The sequence below is a fragment of the Drosophila montana genome, unplaced genomic scaffold (genome assembly GCF_035044405.1).
Source record: "Drosophila montana isolate Dmon_TW-CO22-7 unplaced genomic scaffold, ASM3504440v1 contig_1268_1, whole genome shotgun sequence".
NCBI classification, from domain to species: domain Eukaryota; kingdom Metazoa; phylum Arthropoda; class Insecta; order Diptera; family Drosophilidae; genus Drosophila; species Drosophila montana.
In genome coordinates, this window is record NW_026996247.1 from 58354 (window position 1) to 82039 (window position 23686).

Sequence of the window (23686 nt, forward strand, 5' to 3'; positions counted from 1 at the left end):
CTCTTCGCTCTGCAAAAGCCCGACGAACGAATTTTTTTAGCTTTCTAGCGATGAACTTTTTTAAGTCGATGTAAATATTTATATAATTATTTTAAATTAAATCGTTTGTGTGTTTATATTATTATAAGTGTTTTCACTTTCACCTTAGGAACAGAAACAGCCCTTAAAATATATTTTCAAAAAATCAGTAAGGAACATATAAATATATTTATTTTTATTTTTATTATACTATATGTTAGTTTTACAATAAATCGTTCTCTTTAGCACACACCAATTTATTTCAACATCTTTTTACCTCTTTGGTCAGGATCGATCCAAAAACTTTTTTCCTTTTGAAACTATTTCAACTAAAGTCTCCAGTTATTAGTTTAAATGGGATTCCCATAATCTGCAAGAGTTTTAAACACATCGGAACAAGGAATCATATAGCTACCGTAAACCGTATTGTTGTAATCGTTTTGATTGTTACTATATCTATTAGCTTTTCATTGGTGTAATCGGTTGTGATTTAAGTAATTCCAAACTATCCTCTATTCCCAAAGCCTTTGGAAGCGTTTGTGTGGTCGCCACAATATTCGTTCATCAAAACAAAATTGAATCTGTATAGAAACAATTCTTGTTATTTGCCCTCCTTCATACTCCTACTTAACTAACTCACCGTAGAATTATGTTTGTAAATTGTAATGTAAATTTATAAGTCCGTATTTGACTTACCTATCCATCTAACTAAGCCCTCCATGGACCGATCCGAAATCTCTGTGATGATTACAATAATCATTACAGAATAACTTATTCGGTGTATTACATTCCTCGTATTAAATCTTTTATTCTAAACTATTTGGCAACAGATAGTCTAAGTCCATAGTCTTAGTTTTTATTCGTTTTTGTACACAAACAATAAAAATCTATAAAGCGACGTTATCAGGGTTTTTCGTGTGGAATATCTTAGGTAAATCTGAAAACAACGGTCTTATACAGACTATGTTTCAAATATCATCAATACTTGAATATCATACTTTGAATTAACATTCATTGATATATACTAGTTCAGATTGTCTCTACTGTGAGAATATTATTATATTATTTTTAATGAATATTAAATATTAATATTAAACATTGATAAAAATGCATTCCGCATACAGTGTTGAGGAATTTAAAAGTGTAAAGACCTTACAAACAAACTTACAAAATATCTTCATTTTTCTATCTAAAATTATACAGTTGCAAAACAAAGGATTGTTACGGAACTGCTTGTTACTCAGTGGTCTGCGCCGGCTGGCTCATCGGTTTCTCTGGGTGTGGTCCCATCCCTGGCCCGCAGTCCGTACAATCGATAACAACAAAACTACAACGTCTGTAGCAAAACATACCTATATAACACTATTCGATAATAACAAACAATCGAAACTTCTAACAAATGAACAACATAAACAGCTGCGACAAATAAATGTAAACAAGCAAAGGTTAGACTCTAATATAAATTAACAAAAAAAAACACTATTTATTAACTTTACTTTTCCAGATGGGGTCCCGGTTCCAGACCCAGCGTACCCGCCCTACCATGAGGCGACCTACCATGAGACGATCATTTACTCGTCTCCCTCGTTTTGGCCACCTGTCGGCCTATGTCAGCCCGTGTCGGCTGTTATGCCCCCTCTCCCCATCAAGTGAGACTTAGCCGGACATTTCTCTCTTTAATATGTGCGTATAACTGGTTGCATTCCTTATGATTATTAACAATTAATGTTTCTTATATCTTTCTAATCTATAAGGTGTCTCCATTCAGATAATTCAGTTCTCATGCACGTGAACATTTCTTCTCCAGGTGCGTATTATTGTTGCATATACTTATGATTATGGACAATGTGTCTTAATTTCTAAATTTTTTTCTTATCTTATAGAATTCATTTTTTTATTTTAACAGCACTTAATGGAACAGGCGACGAAACACTGCAAAGATATTGCTAGTCACCGCAAAAAGAGACAAGCAAGGAAGCAATTTTGAGGCAATCGTTGCGCCGACTAAGTAAACCCTCGATGCTGCCGGTAACGTCAAATGCAACAGGATTTAAATATAAAAGTGTGTATGAATGATTTTATATATCTTGACATATGTTCCACACCCACATTATTACAAACATATATTAACAAACTATATATACCATTCATGAATGCCATATCATATAAAAGTACTGAGCAATTATAAGCCAAACCCTATATTCACAGTTGTGGCAATAGTTCCATAGTCACAAAAATGCATATGCTCGTGAAATTGCAGCATAAGCAAGATCAGCAGAGAAATTGTGTCTAGAGAAAAGGATCATATTTAAGCTCGCAGCCAAGGTTTGTTAAGCGTCATCAATTCAATAATTCATTCTTATTTGGTATCAGAAAATAACATCACATATTATAAATACTTTGGCAGTTTTTATAAATACATTTTTTTTAGCACCCAATGAAAGTAGGAAAAAATCATATAACGTTTTTGTGAAAAATTTCGGTGCGGCTGTGCTGCTTATTCCTTTAGCCCCACACTATGGGCCGTGATTTAATAATATACTTATTTTCCTATCTTTATAAAATTTGTAGGGCATAAATATGGAATACAAATATGTGTAAATACTGTATTTAAATGCATTTTTTTTTTAATTTGGAAGAACGAGAGCAGGGGTATCTAACTCCGTGATATTATTTATGATTCGACTTTATCGTTCACATTCCTTTTATCGATTTGCCGGCTAGACATAGATCAACCAGGGGTGAGTAAGACCTCGATAAATGCAAGAGTTGGTTAACAAAATACTGTATATTGAAAAACGGACATACGAATTTTAGTTTCCTTTCGACCGCACGATCAACCAAACTGCAAACATGTATATGGTGAAAAGGTGTTAAGGTCCACTCTAACTAACACCCTCCCCACCATGAGTTGGCCTCATAGGCATCAGCCAACTCCCAAATCCTGACGTGCACATTTCTTACACACGCCATCAACTTCCTACTCAGACATATTTACTTACAGAAATACATTCAATAAATTAAAATTATTAACAATTTTCGTATCACTTCTGTTGCGGACTGAACTGAAGAAAAATTAATAAATATAGTTTTTAAAATAAATAAATAACAAATTTAAGACTTTAAATAAGTTAAAATCATAGCCGCTAATTATAAACAATGCATTTGCTTATAATTAATATTATAAAGTGCAAATACATAGAACAGTAATAATTAATTTAATGTATTATATCAATTCAGTATTAATTAGATGAATTGCTACTTTGTATTCTGCTATTTGTTTAGAAACATGTTTAATTTTATGAAAAACATGAGGCCACCCAGACTAGTCTCTGCAGAACCACCCGTGTAGAGGCACTTCGGATTCGGCAACAATATTAAATTTACTTGAATATATATATTTATATCCTGAACCCATTAAAAATGGGTAAAAAGGGTATAATGTGTTTGTCCAAATGTATGTAATAGACGTAAGGAAACATCTCCGACCCCATAAAGTATATATATTCTTGATCAGCATCAATAGCCGAGTCGATTGAGCCATGTCCATCTGTCTGTCCGTATGTATGAACGTAAGGATATCAGAACCTGAAATATAGATATAGAACCTGATATAGAGCCTGAAATTTGAAGTGTATAGATCCTCCTAGTGCCCGCGCAGTACGATTTTGTTTCCGTTTGGCCTTGTTGCCAAGTAATCGATAAAAATCGATATCGAAATCCTGTTTTTTGAATAAATCTCGTAAGTTATGAGAACTAGTTACCAAACTTGACGTGTATGTATCGTGACATGTATCTTTCATTTTATAGCTATCACCACCTCCGTGCTACTACCTCATAGATATAAATCAAAAAAATAAACCAATTTATACTGCCCACCAATATAAGCCACAATTTTAATGCAATTGACTTTATGAGAATATACAAAAATTCTATAGCACAATAAGATCTACTGTAAAAAATTTAATCAATCGGTTAAGAAACACAGAAGCTAATAAAGAAAACAAAGAAACACCACAATTGCAGAAATCGCTTAAAGAGTAAATCGACATAGAAATACGATTTCCAACTTTCTCAAGAATGTCGATAAGTACGGTAATATTCTGCGCAGCGGCAGACCGACCCTTATTAATAAGGGTATTACGGGGAATTTCACGACATGCTAATGAAAGACCACATATGTGCCCGTTTGGCATTTGCCGAAAAATATAAATTTTGGACCCATGAATTCCAGAATGTCATTTTTTCGGACTAGAAAAAATTTGGATGGTCCAGACGGTTGCCATAAGTATTGGCGCGATTTAACGACAACCAAGTCAGGCTCGACATAAGCGGAACCATGTTGGCGGTTCACTAGTGATTTGGGCAGCTTTTGGATATGCTGGAAAGTCTTCGATTTGCGTCATACCGACAAGAACAAATGCGGACATATGTGTAGAACTCTTGGAGAATGAGCTAATTGAGTTTGCGGGTGACTTGTACGGAGATGACTGAATCTTTCAGCAAGACAACGCCCCAATTCACACTGCGCGCAAACTAGAGACTTTCTATCCGAAAGAAAAATGCCATTCTTGGAATGGCCATCGATCAGCCCGGATCTAAGCCCAATAGAAGACCTATGGGACTTTCCAACAAAGTTCACCAGAGTGGTCGGCAGTTGGATACCATAAAGCAACTAAAAGAAGCTTTACTGAAGGTGTGGGATCAAATAGACCCTTCAACTCTTAAACAACTTATCTATCAAGACTAAATAAAGTTATATTAGCAAAGGGTGAGCATATAAACTATTAAAAAATATACGAAAATAAAAAAGGATTAGTTTTCTTTAAAAGAAATTAAGAAACGGTCATATATGCTTATTCCCTAAGAAGTAATATTTGTTTTGTATGAACATATTATAAATATGAGTACAACAATATAAAAATAACGTTTGAAGAGTTCAATTTTTTTACATACTTTTTTTTTAATAAATTGTCTATGCACATATATGTACTTATTTCCCTGAGGTACATACGGACATGGCTAGATCGCCTCGACTATTGATGCTAACCGAGATATACTTTATAGGATCAGAAATTTTTATGGGATCAGGGAATAAAAAGTAGGTTTTGTAATGACACATACTAATTATATTTTGTTATCTACTGTACACCTTGTTAATTTACCGCATTTAGCTCTAGATTTAGTGTTACGTGAAGCTTAATGGGTACACTACTTCTACCTGCCAATTCAATTTAGTACGTGAGTGATTGAATCAACTTCATTTCCATTAACAATTAGATGGCTTATTTGGTTTTAATGAAGATTTCACAAGCATTTCGATTTGCATAACACCACGGTTAATTTCGCAAACTCGATTATTGTACTGCCATTTTCGACATCATTTTATCAATTGATCTTCATTGTCAACTGGTAACGCGTTTAACTTTATACAAGCAATGGATGATGGCAGCCAAATAATGGAATCTTAGTATTATTCTTCTCTCTCCTCTCTCTTCTATTAATCGCTACAGAATTTATAAATGTTTATTTTTATCCGTGATACCCTTTTGTTGTGTTCGGTCGGTCGAATTAAATATAAAATCAGGAATAGAATTTACTTTATTTAGATAAAAAGTTAATGTTATTGTCTAAGATAAATTTGAAGCTCCGCAAAGGATAGTGTTGGATCGTTATTTTCAAACATTTCGCTGTCATTGGGCATATATCCCTTAAATTTAGTACATTGTTTAATTTTTACATCTGACATTATAAGCGATTTCACCTTTTGATTTGATAACCCGAAAAATACTTCGCCCTTCGGTTTAAATTCGACTTGTAAAGATTCATTCGTAGACCCCTGTATACAATTAAGTAGTTCTTGATGACATTTGTTAGCAGTTTCTCCGAAGAGCACTCCATCTAAATCATTATCAGGAATCAATTGAAATTGAGGAACTCCAGCATTGTTAAGTATTTTACATGTGAATACACATTTTTTTCGTGGATCTCTGGGGTGTGCATATATTCTCGTTGCAACATATCCTACTGGATATATCCAATGCGACGTATGAAAATTGAGATTTGCTGGTACAATTTCACCAATGGAGTGTACGAGAACATTATTTAATTTTAAAGGGAAGGTTTTATCACGTAGTGTTGATATGTCAGAGAATTTATTTTGTGTTGTTTTTTCAATCATAACAGTCTGTTTTTGTGTGACATTTTTACTTGTATGATCGCGGCTTTCATGCAAATATTGATGTTGTCCGATTGCAGCCTTTTCTAGTCCTTCATAAAACATAAGTCTTTCAATTAAGGATAATCTTTCTGAACGCGCCGCAGACAACTCTTTTTGTAAAAGCCAAACTTCATCAACAATAGAAGCGTTTTCCTAAAATATATAAAAAAAAGTATACATTTATTTTTTATATTTATAATTACAAAACGTTAGTTACTATAAATCTCGGCTAAGACATTGTAGCACTAGCTAGGGATTTATGCCAGGAGTATTGATGTTCATACCACATCTTCAGAGGACTGTGGCTGTAAAATGAAATCAACTATATGATAAAAGCCGCAAAATAAATATCGCCAACCAAAACAAGTAAGAGGTTCTAGTCGGGAGCTCCCGACTAGGGGATACCCAGAACCTAAGACAATATAAGCACTAAGATTAGTAACGCAATACAACAAAATGCTATGCAGCTTGCTTTTTTGAAATTTGAGAACGAAAGCGAAATCAGTATCATTGCGCTCTTACAGCCGAAAGAGCGAAATTCTAAAAATAGAATGTACTCTCAGCTTCGGCTCTATGAGGGCCGTGCACGCAATTATGTTTGTATGTGTGTGAATATACAGGCACTAGCGGGTATAGCCCGGTCTTGCCCGTAGCACGTATGTTATAAAATCAATGTTCTCAAAAACATTTGAAATGATTTTGAAACTGATCGGACGGTAAACAAACAACTTTCATACAAACGTTTTCCGCCAATTTACCACTGTTGCGAGTGGAATTTCCCAAATCGTAATTTCCCAAATTCCCGTATTCATTATATTCTTATGTAGATCTTTGAAAATAAGTTTCAAGGGAAAAAAACTTCACCCAACAAATTTGTTTAATCGCATTTCTACCGAAGAAGTTTGGATTCTGCGAAAAGTGTGAAACACGTCTCAAATGATTTTTCTTATAGATATCTGGAAATTAATTGGAGCGCGAAACGTCACCCACCAAATCTTTGCCCACCATTTCCACCAAGGAGGAACGGATTTTTCGAAAAGTGTGAAACACCCCTCAAATGAATTTGAACAAAGATCTTTAAAAATGAGTTTGAGGCCGATCGTATGGTAAACAAAAAAGTTGCATACAAACGTTTTCCGCCAATTTACCACTGTTGCGGGTAGAATTTCCCAAATCGCTGAAATACGTTTCTATTAAGTTCTTATGTAGAGCTTTGAAAATAAGTTTGAAGCACATCGGACACAACTTAAAGCTTCGCCCAAAAAATCTTTAAATCGCATTCCCCCCGAAGAAGTTTGAATTCCGCGAAAAGTGTGAAACACGTCTCAAATGATTTTTCTTATAGATCTCTGGAAATGAATTTGAGGGCGAAACGTCACCCACCAAATCTTTGACCTCCATTTCCACCAAGGAGGAACGGATTTTTCGAAAAGTGTGAAACACCTTTCAAATGAATTTGAACAAAGATCTTTGAAAATAAGTTTGAGGCGGATCGGATCGTAAACAAAAAACTTTCATACAACCGTTTTCCGCCAATTTACCACTGTTGCGGATGGTCTTTCTCAAATCGCTGAAATACGTATTTATTAAGTTCTTATATAGAGCTTTGAAAATAAGTTTGACACAACTTAAAACTTCGCCCAAAAAATCTTTAAATCGCATTCCCCCCGAAGAAGTTTGAATTCCGCGAAAAGTGTGAAACACGTCTCAAATGAATTTTCATATAGATTATTGGAAATGAATTTGAGGGCGAAACGTCACCCACTAAATGTTTTACCAATATTTCTACCAAGGAGGGATGGATTTTTCGAAAAGTGTGAAACACCCCTCAAATGAATTTGAACAAAGATCTTTAAAAATGAGTTTGAGGCCGATCGGATGGTAAACAAAAAAGTTGCATACAAACGTTTTCCGCGATTTTTTCACACTTGCGGGTGGAATTTTCCGAAACTCCGTCTTAACGTGCAGCTACATTACATAAGTAATGTAAATTACAGTGAAAATTTCAGCTTCCTAGCTCTTACGGTTTGGGCTGTGCGTTGGTCACCAATCAATCAGTCAGTCAGTCAGGACAAACAGTTTTATATATAGAGATAACAGCATATTTGAATGAATGTGTTGTTATTTACAAATCTGGCTTAAGCTGGCAAATAAATACATTTTTTTTAGTTTTCTAGCGCTGATTTGTGTTCACATATCAATGCATGTTGTGTGAGGAGGTTGGCTCTGAAGAAAATCTGTTTTTTAAAGTCGATGCAAATATTGATATAATTTCTTTAAATTAAATGATTAATTATTTATTGTTATTTTTATTTTATTAAAAAATAAAAGAGTGCCAAAAAATACAAATAGTGTAAATTAAATACGTCGGTAGCTAGTTCTACCGGCGAAGAATAAAATAATTAAAACAAAAAAAAAAATTTATAAAATGAATCTTTAGAAACAGAAAATTTGTACTCTTATCTCATTTTTTTAATTTCTTCAAAATAATAATTTAATTTAAATAAATTATATCCATATTTGCATAGACTGAGTACACAACATGCATTCATATGTGAACACAAATTTGGGATAGGACATGCATGATCAGCGCTGGAAAACTAAGAAAATTTATTTTTTTGCCAGCCAAAGCCAGAGCAGTGAATAACAACACATATGTATATACATATTTTAATGTAGTTATGCATGCATAATTCACACATACAAACATAGGTGATTGCACGCCATTAGCTGAGACATGAACTTCGCTCGAGCATACACTGTCCAAAAGCAAAAGTGAAATCAATGCGATTTTCCTAACATAGTTATTGCACAAGATGCGCTCTGTGAAAAAATTATTTTATTCATATATGTTCCTGCAAAATTTATCATTAGTATCTAGGGTAATGTATCATTTAAATATAGCATGCATTTCTTGGATAAAGCAAAAGTACTATGCGTCGATCGTAAGTTTAAAACTTTTTCGCTCAATGTACTTCGAAAAAGAAGCGACGCAAAGCACCATCGACCAGCTTTGCTGAAGACAGGCTGGCGACTAACTTCGTTGCTCGTGTCAGCGCATCAGCAAGCCGCGACTTCGCCATTCGTTCGTCTGAACGAACAGCCGTCGGCAGGCATGTCGTGCGAAGCCTAAAATATATATATACTATTCTAGAAGCTCAAATTATTTGCCGAAATTTCTCAAAAAACAGGATTTCGATATCGATTTTGATCGATGACTTGGAAACAGGGCAAGTTATCGAATATCGGAAACAAACTCGATCTGCGCGGGCACTAGGAGGACCTACAGCTAAAATTTCAAGTCTCTCGCTACATACATTTGCACAAAAACATCATACCCTTTTTATCCATTTTCAATGTATTCAGGGTATAAATAGGAAATTACAAAAATAACAACAGACGAGCGCGCCGCTCATTGACCTTGAATATGCATATTGTTGTTACCAATACAATCTAAGAAATGAATACTTTTTATTGTCTTCATAAAATTTTTGAGGCGAAGCTAGACCATACATTCGTTTTGATCGGCATGCATTGCATGACCATTCACTAACGAATTTCCTAACGACCAGTAATCCATAAGATCGTTAGTAGCCACCTTTTTTGGGGGCCATCCCATGACCGTTCGTTGGCGAAAAACCTAACGAACGGTGATGCATCAGATCGTTAGTATATGCTCGATGCTGGACACCAGAAGGACTACAAGGATGCTTTTCTAAGTGCACACACACTTAGTATGTATGTACATACATATGTATGTACGCATTACTTTGTCCGTTTTGATCATATTCTTGTTTTCGGTGGACAAGTAATTTCGTCATGAAATGTGTAAGCATTAAAGGAGGCATCTTTGACTGAAATATTGTATGCGTGAATGTGTATGAATATTTTTAATTATTCAAGTTTTAACTTTGGCGTGTCAAAGATAATTTTCGTTACCGGTTGTTAGTTTTATAATCTCTATAATCTACTTCATGGTTATTTAGAAGCACATATTACATACGATACTATGAATATATGAATGAATTGTTTTAGTTTTGCAATTTAATAATTACATTTTTATATTTATCATAGTTTGAAAAAGATGGTGAAACAATAAGCTCCATGCCATGAAATGTTTCGAAATGGCTAGACTCGACGAAAGAAGTTGATTATCATGGACGAATGGTATCATACAAGGTAAGAAATCCATTTGCATTATTTCAACGTTAATTTAAACAAATCTTTTTTTTCTTTTCAGAGTTTGTAATATAAAGGTATAACTTGTGAACAACTAACAATAAATAAAAAAAAAGTAAGAGGTTCTAGTCGGGAGCTCCCGACTAGGGGATACCCTGAACCCTCTTCTTCCAACACCAAATGCAGATCGCGCTACGCGCTCGTTTGCTTTAGTAGTAATAAAGAAAAATGAAAAAAAATAAATAAAATTGTTCCCTTGGCAGGGTTCGAACTCGCAACTAACCGCCGCCTCTACTCAAGAGCCACACCAATAATTGAGTTTTAATGAGAAAAAACCAACTAAAATAGCAGCACAGAAAATGAGAAGGAAGGGCTATCTTCGGCTAGCCGAAGATTTAATACCCTTGCAGACCCAACCTTTTCACAATGTTCATATCTAAGAAGCACAGGGAAAAAAGTTAATGCCGAGTATGGTTAAGATGTCTTGAAAAACAAAAAAGTTTTCCATACAAATTAATTTTCGACTGATCGTTCCTATGGCAGCTATATGATTTAGTGGTCCGATCTTAATAGGATTTTTCATATATATGAGGAGCATAATAAAACAAGTAAATGCCGAGTTTGGTAAAGATATCGTGAAAAACAAACGATCGTTCCTATGGCAGCTATATGATATAGTGGTTTGATCTTAATAGGAATTAGCATATATATGGGGAGCATAGTAAAACACATAAACGCCGAGTTTAGTCAAAATATCGTGAAAAACAAACAAATTTTCCATATAACAACTTAATTTTCGACAGATCGTTCCTATGGCAGCTATATGATATAGTGGTCCGATCTTAATAAGATTTTGCATATATATGACGAGCATAGTAAAACTAATAGAGTTTGATCAAGATATCTTATAAACAAAAATGTTTTTCATACAAGAACCTACTTCTCGACAGGTCGTTCCTATGGTAGCTATATGATATAGTGGTCAGATCCAGCTGGTATTGACATATGAACTGCGTGAAGCAGAAAGAGGGACTTCTGCAAAGTTTCATTAAGATAGCTTTAAAACTGGAAGACTAGTTCGCATAGAAACAGACAGACGGACATGGCTATATCGACTCGGCTGTTGATACTGATCATGAATATATATATTTTATGGGTTCGGACATGTCTCCTTCTATGCATTACACATTTCAAGACAAAATTATAATACCCTCTGCAAGGGTATAATGAAAGATACTTGATATATATATACTTTTCTAGAAGCTCATATTATTTGCCAAAATTGCTCACAAAACAGGATTTCGATATCGATTTTTATCGCTTACTTGGAAACGGGACAAGTTATCGATTATCGGAAACAAACTCGATCTGCGCGAGCGATCTTCGTTCATACATACGGACAGACGGATAGACAGACTGACATGGCTAGATCGACTCGGCTATTGATGCTGATCAAGAATATATATACTTTATGGGGTCGGAGATGATATCTTCTGCCTGTTGCATACGTGTGCACAAATATATTATACCCTTTTTACCCATTTTCAATGGTTTCAGGGTATAAAGATAAACTTTAAAAATCGAATGTATAGAAACCCGGTTGTTAGACATCATTATATTCACATATCATATTTCTAATGAAATCGCAAAGAAATATGGCTTTCAGCAGTCTTTATGGTGCTTACTGCTCACACAAAATCATGACAATTGAGTTGGAAATTAAGCAAAAAAGCTTTGTAGCTACGATCGACGCTAAGTAACTCTACTTTATCCATGATATGCATGTTTTATATGAAAGATATATTACTTTGAATACAATTACTAAATTGTAAAGGCAAATAATTTGTTTTGGCAAAGCCCACATGTGCAATAACTAATTTCATGCATTAGCACACGTAAATTGATCTTGGTCTTATTTTGGCAGTGTATGCTGAAGAGAAGTTAGTGCCTATATGTATGTTTTTATGGGTACATTTTAATTTTTGTATATATGTGCTATTCACTGTATATTTCAAAAGTAATTTTCTTAATTTTCATGCGTTAAACACAACCTATATGTACATAATTTGTGTTGAAATATTTTGTGCACTCATGTTTCTCGGTATAATAACTGAAAATTTAAGCCGGATCCTTCACAAAATTAATGTAAGCCTCATCTGTATCTTTACTTAAATAATTTAATTAATAAATCATAAAAGTAGATTTTAATAAATAAATACATATTTATCTTAAGTTTGTCATAACTTAGTTAGAGATGTATTTGTTAACATAATTTATTCTGTAATTTGGGAACTATTTAACAATACTCTTATTATTTCTTTTTACTATTCTTATTCCATTCTTATTACTATTTTGTATTTTGAGAAACGATTCGAGACGGCACAAAAGTTTTAATGACTTTAAATAATGTCCTCTGCTTAAAACATACAGATTTTCTACCGACTAAACACCAGTATTGCAATTTTTATTTTTTTCACACTATTTGAGTTGTGAACGTGCAAGTCCTCCGATTTCCTTTCTGATCTCAATTTTGTACAAATTAAGTTGCATAGAAGGGGTTTTTTTGCAATTACATTATGAGTTTTTGGTTCCACCATCAACAATATGATGTTTGTTAACATCAGAAATATTCTTAATAATCATGATTTGGGGTGTGCGGTGATCACCAACATATGTACACGGATTACACTATGCTATAGAATTCAATTTTTTATAATAGCGTTTGGTGAAACCAATATTTTTCATAGATTTAGGACCCCCAGAAGCTGAATTGGATTGCTAAAAATGTTTCATAAGCAAGGTTTTTCCTTTCACATTTTCAAAATTTTTCGTTATTCCATGATGAACGGGATTTCTGGCGAGTTGCTGCGCACCCAATTTATCGCTGTAAAAGCTTTCAGTAGTGTATATAAATACTGTTTTCCTACTTTTCTAATGACATAAGTTAAGGCGTAAAAAATAGCGTACATATAGCGTATTTTTTGGTCATGAGGAAATTTATTCCGTTGTGTGAATTATATTAAAGTCGTCAAAAATTAATACAAAAATGTTTAAAATTTGAAGCAAACATTTAAATAAACATCTATTTCCTAAATTCGCACTTGGAATTTCTTCCGCCCAACTCAGGTGAGCCTAATCGATGATGCAATAATATATGTGATCAAACAGCCATTTCTGGCTGTTTACTTGGGTGATATGCCTGAACCTTGGACTCGGCAATTATAAAACATTCCACAAACAAATCATCTATATCTTCAACGATTTCGCCAATGATGTGAATACAGGGGTGAGAAACAATATTGTTGAAGTTTCGCATATTTATTTGAAACAGTCACCTAGTTAGTGTTAAAGTGAGCGCCCAAAAAATAAAAATAAACATTTTTCTATGGTTACCTATTTTTAATTTTTTTGTACACTAAAGTTACAGCCCTATGACTAACTATACGGTAATATCGCAACATTGGTTTTGCATATATAATCACAAATTCTTTAAATTCAGTTGATGCAATTTTGAAAAAAATTCAAAAGAGACAATCTGTGCGGGCGGATCTACATTTTAAATTTAAATCTACCTCATTTAGTATTTAAGACAAATGGACATGTTTGCAGATGTAGCTATATCGACTCGACTATTGATGCTGACAAAAAATGTATGGGGTCGGAGTTGCTTCCTTCTGCCTATTAAATGCTGAGTGAAGTGTAAAAATTATTTTTCTAAGCCTGCTTTGTTTTAAACATTTTCTTCGAATCTTCAAAGTTTGGCATTTTTTAAAATAAAGAGTCAGGATGAAATTGAGGAAGAATTTGAGATTTTAATCACCCTTAGATAATATTATTCGGCTTGTAATAGATTGCAGAAAGCAATGCACAGCTTTACATTATCGGCATACATTAGTACTCGAAGGTGAGTAAATATCAAGGGAAGGTTATTGATGAAAAGAGATACTGGATATATTTAGAATATGAATTCTTGAAATTAACCTTTTGAGTTCTGTTACTCAAATACTCTTAGATTCAGTTGAGATTATTTACTTAAAAACAAAGAAGGCATAATTTTTTGTTCACTAACATCAATATAGATGACGAAAGTCTGCATTTTTTTCTTAAAACCATAAATTATTAGCGAAGTTATCTCAAGAGGTTGCAGATCTAGGCTTCATATGTTGGGATGTTAAAATATTAAAGATGCAAAGCAAGGACTTGGCAAATAACAAAAAATGTGGAAATATCTCAATTGCTTTCATCTTCAGATATAGCGCCATTTTTATAGCGCCAGAGGAATGATATCAAAAGACAGATCATAAAGTTTTTAATCAGCTTTACAAAGTACTGCAGCAGAGTACCTAACAACACACACAGTATTAAGGTAGCTGTGTAGCGAAGAAGTAGTTAAGTTTTTTGAAAATCTCTTAGGTTTTAAGAGCTTGAGTCACAAAATTTGACATGTTGCTTTTATAATAATATACACTGATCAAGAATCTTTCATTTTATAACAGTTGAGCTTATAAAACGGATTCGCTGGTTTCAATACCTGGATAGGTTCATGGATCAGAAAGAACAAATCCAAAAATCGGTCTCTTCAATTACACACTGGATTAACCTACGATAATGACACCTCACTTAGGCCATCAACAAACTTATGTATCTTAAAATTCAACAGCAAGGTTGAATACATTGATGAGGACGAAGCGACGTCAAGAAGTTTGAAGTCGCTAATACGCCAATATGTCATTGTCAGAGTATAGGAAAGAGACGGAATAAGTAGCAAAAAGATAACTGACTTGACCTTCATATGCAGGTGCAGGTGCTTTACCCTTTCGGCCCAACGGGCTGCTGCAGGTTATAAGGGGTCAACATTCATTTAACAATTCAAACCCAAAATCTAAAAAAGAAGGGCGCGCATCAAACGCGTGCCATGATCAGCCCATTCACACACATTTGTGTCTCTGTGTGTGTGTGTAGAGCTCGAAATTCAGAAGTCCCAAAATATTGTCAAATTTGTATCGGACAGGCAGGCAGGGACTAACAGGCACACATGCGCATAAATGCTTCTATTCATATGCAAAATACGCAAGTATGCGTGAATAGCAAGTCCAAAAACTTTTAAATGCACACATGCCAACGCTTAGGTACCCTTTCGAAGAAGAACGAACTAAAATGAAAGAATTTTGCATCGACGGGGCAAACCCTTTCATTATTTCATATTACTCGTCCCCTCAAAAGGGAAGATATGCCACCGACTTTTGAGAAAAATTGAATTTGTGGGCATTTTTGCTTGTGCGGACACATACACACACAAACATTTAAACGGTACATAGACAAATTGAAAGAGCACTGAGAGTAAGCCAAAGCAGTTTCCTGTAGTGGGAGCGAGATAAAAAACAGCGATGCCGTTCTATCGCACAAACCATATGGATGAGAGTAAGCCACAGCAGTTTCTTGTAGAGTGAGCGAGTAAAAAGACAGCGTTGCCGTTCCCCGACACAGGCCATATGTATTCTTACTCTCTTGCTCTGAGAGCATGCGGGCATGTCTCGAACCCGAACAAAAACGAAGGCGAGTTTGGACCAGCCGCATAAATAACGAATGTCACCATCGAAAGTACGGTTTGTCCGGTCTATATGTTATTTGGTTAGTGATTATACTTAGTGACCATTTTATTGCTAATAAGTTCATTTATTTCACGTGTTTTTCCCATAATTTAACAAAAAATGCGATCAAGCAGTAATTATTGATAAAGACAAGAAAAATCACTTACAAAATAATAGCACGTGTTTTGTACCGCAAGCGAATTATCGAAAATGAATATGTATGAAAAACAATGTCAAAATACTTTTGTCCAGCCAAAAAATCATTATCTGCCACGCAGATAATAACAGAAAATAAATTTGTTACGTTATCAGTCCAATCTTTTACTCTCTTAAAGCTTTTAATATAGTCTCTCTCATTAAAATTGAATGGATACCATTACTTCTCTCAGTTTGAAGAAATAAGCTGTTTCAGATTTTGCAGTGTTGTCAAAATACTTTTGTCCACTTTTGTATACTTTAAAGAAAAAGCGTTTTATATGTGTGTACAGCGTAGTATAATTCTGTCATGAAAACGGTAACTCATTGGAGATACATATCTTCGACTCCATGAAGTATATACGTACATATATGTATGTACATACATATGTATAATTGTAACAAGTATCAGCTATAAAGCTATCGCCATGGAACTTTGAATAGGTGCATGCTTCGGGCAGGCAGGATCGGATAACTGTATCATATATGTATGTAGCTGCTATAAAAATTAAAAATGTAGTTTTTGTATGAAAATCGATTTTGTTTATCTAGATGTCTCGCCTCAAGTTAGCATTTTGAATTTCACTGTAGTCCTTATATGTATATGATACAATTCTCATTAATGTGGACGAGTATCACAATTATCTGCCATTGAAACGATTAATCGAAAATTAAGTTCTTGTATGATCAACTTTTTTGGTTCCATCAACATTAGACCACTATAACGATTGGTCGAAAAGTAGGTTCGTGTATTAAAAACTTTTTGTTTATTAAGATACATTTATCAAACTTGGCCACTAACTAACATAGGAATAATCTGTCAAAAATTAACTTCTTGTATGAAAAACGTTTTGGTGTATCAAGGTATCTTGACCACCGTCAGCATTTATTAGTTTCAGTATGTTCGATATCGGATAGCTACATACATATATCAAACTCTTATAGGATGAGTGAATATGAGTTTTTGTATAGAACAATTTAATTTTCTTGTTTCATAATTCTTTTTGCATGCCTTCAAACCGGAAATCATGTGTCTAAGAGGGGGGTAAATATATCCAGTTTCTTGCTTTGCTTATAATTTTAATTACAGATTTGAAAAAACAACAACAAAACAATACTTTCATACTGATTTTGAACCAGTCAGCTATCAGGCAAAACTGGTTGAATATGATACATTTTGGGATCGGCACATTCTTTAGTCATTATTCACTTTGAAAGGTGAACATGGATGTATAGAGAGATGATCAAATATTTAATAAACAAGCTATTGGTATATTTATTTTTCCTTTGTTAACATACATACATACATATGTACATATATATATTAATTTACACATTAGTTCGATCAACTTACTAATAGGTAGTTTTTTACGCGCCATTTTAACTTCCTATATGTTTTTTTATAATCTGCTTTCATTTTTGTTTTAAGACGAATGGTGAGTAAAAAGATTTATACCAAATTATATATATTTTGAGTACAAGTGGTTGAATTTTCATGAGCGTCACGTTTGCGATATGCGTCAACTTAGCGTCGATTATTGGTACTTGGTATCGAAAAAGGAATCGTTCACTTTTAAATGATTTTATTTATGTTCTTAAGCACAAAATCAAAAATATTTAAATGCACAGTTACAAAAAAATAAATTATTTACTGTTTATATTCATTGTTTTTTAATATCAGCTTGTAATATGGGTAAACCAACAAGTTAAAAATGTTTCCACCATTCTTAAAATATGTTGCATTTGACAATATCGGCAGCGTCGATATTCTATTTTGTTTTGATTGCGGCCTCGCTGATATCTTTTTGTCATATTGGCAGAGTATCGGGGGTGAAGTCGGCACATAGTGGCGCCCAATCAATTGAAGAGTGGCAACGCTCGGCTTGCTGTTCCACTGCGCCGAAAGGGGAACGAAAGAGGGCAAATGTAAAGCCGAGGGAGACGACTTTGAGAGGCGGTACAACACGGTCGGGTAGTGCGCAAGCGCACCGTTTTATAATTTTCGGCCACTCGAAACGAAAATTAAGGCTATATATATTATATCTTGCGAGACCTGCTAGAAAACGTCTGGAAAAGTTTGGCAAAATAATACGTCCCTTATCGTTTATATATAATACACACGAGTGTATAATTTCGTGGTGGAACATTAAAAGAACAACTACGTGTCGTGCATAAAAAATGTATTAGCACATTTAGTACTCAGCCCAGCCTCAAAATGAACAATAACAAAACAAATAGCCCGTGTAAAATTAGTTGTGCCGAGGTATTGAAATGTAAGCTTTAAACATACATGCGACACGAAACACATAAATAAAAGCTGCGCTGACAAATAAAAGAAAAACGACAGACAGTTCCGGCAACGAAGTATCCCCACGGAAGACGTCAGGCCGTCTAAGCAGCTCTCGAACCAGGGAAGCCTGCAGGTCACCTAGGCCAGGTTACTTCTCAACGGCGCACTTATCACCGGAGACAGGCGGAGGATAGGCAAAGAAGCGGCCACCGGCGAGACCACGCCCACTGTATCGAGTGAGTCCGTTCCAAGAGCGTTTTACCACCCCATCCTAGAGGCAGGGACCAGGCAGCCCGAAGGGCGGTCCAACTCTGGGTCCCATTTGAGTTGCTAAAATAAGAACAAGAGATAGTTGTATGATTAAGAATAGTTTGTTTTTGCCTTCTCTATAAATTAATATTTTATTTGAAAAAGGGCATGCATATATTTAACAGCTTGCCAAGGAAGCGGAGGACCCAAAGGCTACGGCCAATGCTAGGGAAACCTAAAAAAAGAAAGAAAAAAGTGGGGAAAGTTGTTTTGAATTCCACACCATCCATACATATATCAACATATATAAAAAAAAATCATTTACTTACATCGCCCTTAACACACCAGAGAGCTCTTTAGGTAGGCTAAGTGTATTTATGCGATTTAATTCGTATAAATTTTTATATGTAAGAATATTTCCATCATACCATTTGTATTCAAAAGAAACTAGTTTCAGCTGTTACACCTTTCAAAAGTAACAGCGACAAAAAATCATCCTATGTCGTTCACGAATAGTAAAGCAAGGGTCTACTTGTTGGTCGTTGTTTACTAAAAAGATTGACACCAAAAATTTCACCAAGAGATTGTAACGACGATATGTCAAATGACTGGAACAATGTTATAGATATGTTATAGATATATATATTAATATAATGTAAGATTAACTTTTCAGCATATTTTATACATTTCAAAAACTTGCAGTTTTTTAATTTTTGGGGTTGCTGTCTTGTTGCTGCTTGCGTATTATTGTTGTATATTTGAAGTCTTAATAACAGGTTCTGTACTCAGGTTGTTCATTTCGTACTCTTCAAATAGCTGAGTACTGTGCCTCTTCGAAGAGCTGAGTACTGGCACTATAGATGGGACATGCCGTGTTACCAAAGTGGACACAAAAAATATCGGTGCATCTGGTCCAACGAGCGAGTAAGATATACATATGATGTCTTTTGATCGCTTACACTACAGGAAACTGCTTTGGCTTACTCTCTTCCATATGATTTGTGCGATAGAACGGCATCGCTGTTTATTTTTTTCTCGCTCGCATTTACTCTCAGTGCTGTCAATGCTCTCTTTATGTCTAGGTACCGTTTAAATGTTTGTGTGTATATGTGTCCGCACAAGCAAAAATGCCCACAAATTCAATTTTTCTCAAAAGTCGGTGGCATTTCTTCCCTTTTGACGGGACGAGTAATATGAAATAATGAAAGGGTTTGCCAAGTCAATGCGAAATTCTTTAATTTTAGCTCGTTCTTGTTCGAAAGGGTACCTAAGCGTTGGCATGTGTGCATTTAAAAGTTTTTGGACTTGCTATTCACGCATTCTTGCGTATTTTGTATATGAATAGAAGCATTTATGAGCTTGTGTGCAGCAGTCTGCACTACCTTATTGAGTCTTAATGAGGAAAAAATGAGCTATAAAATGAAAGATACTTTTATATATATACTATTCTAGAAGCTACATGTCAAGTTTGGCGACTCTAGCTCTTATTATTTACCATAACTGCGCAAGAAACAGGATTTTGATATCAATTACTTGGAAATGGGGCAAGCTATCGAATATCGGAAACAAACTCAATCTGCGCGGGGACTAGGAGGACCTACAGTTTTCAAGTCTCTAACTCTTATGAGTTTTAAGATCCTTGCGTTCATACATACGGACGGACGGACTGACGGATAGACGGACGGACGGACGGGCAGACAGACAGACGGACATGGCTAGATCGACTCGGCTGTTGATGCTGATCAAGAATATATATACTTTATGGGGCCGGCGATGCCTGTTACATACATTTGCACAAATACATTATACCCTTTTTACCCATTTTTAATGGGTTCAGGGTATAAAAAAAAAATTTTTTATAGAGCATAACATTATTAAATTTTATTTGTTTATTTTTTTATATAGATTTTTTTTTATAAGAAACGCCGCGCCCACAAGTCGAGTAACAGTCGCTATTATTTGTCACTGGTATTTTTTTGTAACTGTCACAGTTGTCACTGTGACACAGAAATAACGGTACCAATCATCCCTAGTATATACGAACATGAATATGTTGAGAGTCAATCGCACAAATTAAGATACATATATAAATTTTCCTTTCAACGAGGTTCCCAGCGGCGGTTAGCAAAAGCTTTCAGTGAAGCCCTTTCTTTGTTGTTGTTCTAAAAAATGAGATTTTAGAAATTAATATTAATTGTCAATAATTATAAGATAATGCAAATAATTATACGCACCTGTTGAAATGAGAGAAATGTCAGCTTGCACAGAATCATAAATAGCAGAGTGAGGATATCCTGTAATAATAAATGAGATAAGAGATATTGATCGTTAATAACTATAAGAAATGCAACCAATCATACGCACATACTGAAGGAAAACGATGTCCGGCTTAATATCCATTGATGGGTAGAGGGGGCATTACTGCCGACACGGGCAGATGAAGGCCATCTAGTGGCCAAAATGAGGGAGACGAGATCAGGTGATCGTCTCAGAAAGGGCGGGTACGCTGGGTCCGATACCGGTTATGTAGTTCGTTTTGGATAGTGTAGTGTAGGTCTGTTTTGCTTCAGATGTTCTAGTTGTTGATATCGATTGTGCGAACTGCGGGCCAGAAATGAGACTACACCCAGAAAACCGATGAGCCTGCCGGCGCGGCCCAAAGAGAAACAAGCAGTTTCGTAACAAATATCTTAATTCGGGGATAATGGCCCCGAATACCTCTTAAACACTATTAAAGCCTATAGTTGCACCTAACCATTCTTGAAAAAATTATAGAAACCGATCAGCACATTTCAAAGATATTTGTACAACAGTGCAGCAGCATACAAAATGACCGTAAAAAATTAGCCTTGCACTTGAAGCCTATTATTTTTTCTTAGAGATAATGGCCCTCAATACCTTACGCATCAAATTTAAGCAAATTGACCAACCAGTTTTTTTAAGTCTTGTAAAGAAGCTACTGGCCGGGGTATAACTCTCAGTCTTACCAGGTCTAGCGAGTTACAAGATATTTATAATTTCGCTGGGAGAGAGGGCTTAAGGGGGAAGGGGGGTGAGTATCCTGACCTAACCATGCCTAACTCGGTTTCTGCACACCTATACTACCGGACCGTGGCCTCACCCTAATTACTCCTTCGGGCCGTGGCCTCGTACCAACTACACTATCGGGCCGTGGCCTCGCACCAACTACACTGTCGGGCCGTAGCCTCGTACCAACTACCCTATCGGGCCGGGGCCTCGTACCACTACTCTATCGGGCCGTGGCCTCGCACCAACTACACTATCGGGCCGTGGCCTCGTACCGCTACTCTATCGGGCCGTGGCCTCGCACCAACTACATTATCGGGCCGTGGCCTCGTACCACTACTCTATCCAAACACCAACCAGTAATGCCCACCCCGGGGCCACAATCCCGTACCACATGCTCCTACTCTAGGTTAGGTCGAACATCGGTTAACTCCGATGTTAAGGCAAGCCGGGTTACCAGAAAACAAAGAACTAGCCAGTTTCCTCTCGATAATTACAACATATGCACTTTATTCACTTCTTGCTTATTACTACTTTATAGTAACTCACGATCTAAACCATGCCGCACTGTTTTTGGAGCCCTAGCGCTCCGCTATACACTCTATGAGATTTCTCGTCTCGCGATGCACGTCTATTCACCCTTAGCGTTCGTTCCAAAGTGCCGGCGCGCTCGCCGGCGAGCCATGCGCTTGCCTCGGCCGCTCAACTTCGCCGCGAGCTTTCGTAACTTCTCCTCGGAGCTTTCGCTCTTCGCCGCCGAATTGAAGTTGCGCTCTCGAAGACGGTGTTGAACAGCCGATCGACAATGCACGGTTGCAGCGGCGGCCGGCGGTTAAATTCAAATTCGCTCTTAAAACATTCTTGGCTCCTTGCCTCTTTACTCACTAATACATTTGATGATTATAATTTAACTAATACAACTGAGGCTTATAATATTGGCGGCTCCTTGCCTCTTATATAACGAGTACAACTACTTATAATATTGTTGGCTCCTTGCCTCTTATATAACTAATACAACTACTTGTACTATTGTTGGCTCCTTGCCTCTTATATAACTAACATAACTACAACTTGTAACATTGGCGGCTTCTTGCCTCTTATATAGCTAGTACCATTAAGACTTATAAACAAATTATTGGGTTGTCCCGCCAGCGGCTCCTTGCCGTGATTTGGCCTTGGGAACGATGGCTCCTCGCCGTAAAAACTGTGGGGCGGCGGACCTCAGTAGCCGCCTCACAGTCTTTAAAATAATTGGCACTTTAAATTAAAATATTATTGTTGGTAAAAAAGACTGCTGCTAATAAGGCAACAGTGCATTTATGTATTTATACACAGTATAACAACAAAAAGATGGCAATATTTCAACATATTTTTCATCCTAGTAATGGTTGTCTTCGATAATGGCCCTAAATGATCGGTAGTTTAACATCAATCATTTTGCTTTTTAATCAGGAAAATCGTCCAGCCAGTTTTAAAGAAATTACCATTTTCCTATGTTTTTCATTATAGCCAATGTTGTTGCAAAAAAAACTAGCTTGCAATATTTATTAAACAAATTTATACATTAAAATGGTGGCCATATTTCAACATATATTTTTTCATTTTTCCGATAATGCACCGTAGCGTATCATATAGACCGCGAATTATCAATCATTTTGCTCTTGGAATCAAGAAAATCGTCCTGACAATCGTAGAAATTCTAATTTTTCTATTTTTCACTGGCAGTTTTTATTTAACATTTTCATACATTTAAATGGTGGCAATATTTCAATATTTTTCAACCGAATGGTGGCAATATTTTTTTAACGGTGCTTAACTAAAAAATATTTGAATTAGAGTTTGCTCATTATGTGGACAAATTAATATGTTTTTATAGTGCAAGTGGCAGTTGCGTACCAAATGCACGAAGCGAACGAA

At 35.5% G+C, this 23686-nt stretch overlaps 1 protein-coding gene and 3 long non-coding RNA genes across 7 annotated transcripts in view; 1 reads left to right on the forward strand and 3 right to left on the reverse strand.

Moving 5' to 3' along the window:
- The window catches only part of LOC135427271 (uncharacterized), a 33231-nt gene extending 15556 nt beyond the window's left edge, over positions 1–17675 (reverse strand). Inside the window, exon 1 of the long non-coding RNA XR_010436022.1 lies at positions 17660–17675. This is a non-coding gene — a long non-coding RNA (uncharacterized LOC135427271). The remainder of the gene's footprint in view (positions 1–17659) is intronic.
- On the forward strand, positions 1215–10716 carry LOC135427263 (uncharacterized). Of its 4 annotated transcripts, none has more exons than XR_010436018.1 (6): positions 1315–1463; positions 1523–1701; positions 1773–1825; positions 1902–2080; positions 10313–10417; positions 10479–10716. It is a non-coding gene; the product is annotated as an uncharacterized LOC135427263 (long non-coding RNA). The 4 variants fall into 4 exon arrangements; XR_010436019.1 differs by having other exon boundaries at positions 1925–2080; positions 10479–10714; XR_010436020.1 differs by lacking the exons at positions 10313–10417; positions 10479–10716 and adding an exon at positions 2836–4346 and having other exon boundaries at positions 1215–1463; positions 1902–2759.
- Positions 5602–17717, reverse strand: LOC135427253 (transforming growth factor beta regulator 1). The gene is made up of 2 exons (XM_064680670.1): positions 17558–17717; positions 5602–6391 (listed from the first exon to the last, which is right to left on the reverse strand). The coding sequence occupies exons 1-2, from the start codon at positions 17618–17620 to the stop codon at positions 5642–5644; spliced, it is 813 nt and encodes a 270-aa protein (XP_064536740.1). The 5' UTR covers positions 17621–17717; the 3' UTR covers positions 5602–5641.
- Positions 17718–20734: 3017 nt separating this feature from the next.
- Positions 20735–21203, reverse strand: LOC135427288 (uncharacterized). The gene is made up of 3 exons (XR_010436025.1): positions 21107–21203; positions 20977–21036; positions 20735–20904 (listed from the first exon to the last, which is right to left on the reverse strand). It is a non-coding gene; the product is annotated as an uncharacterized LOC135427288 (long non-coding RNA).
- Between the last annotated feature and the right edge of the window lie 2483 nt (positions 21204–23686).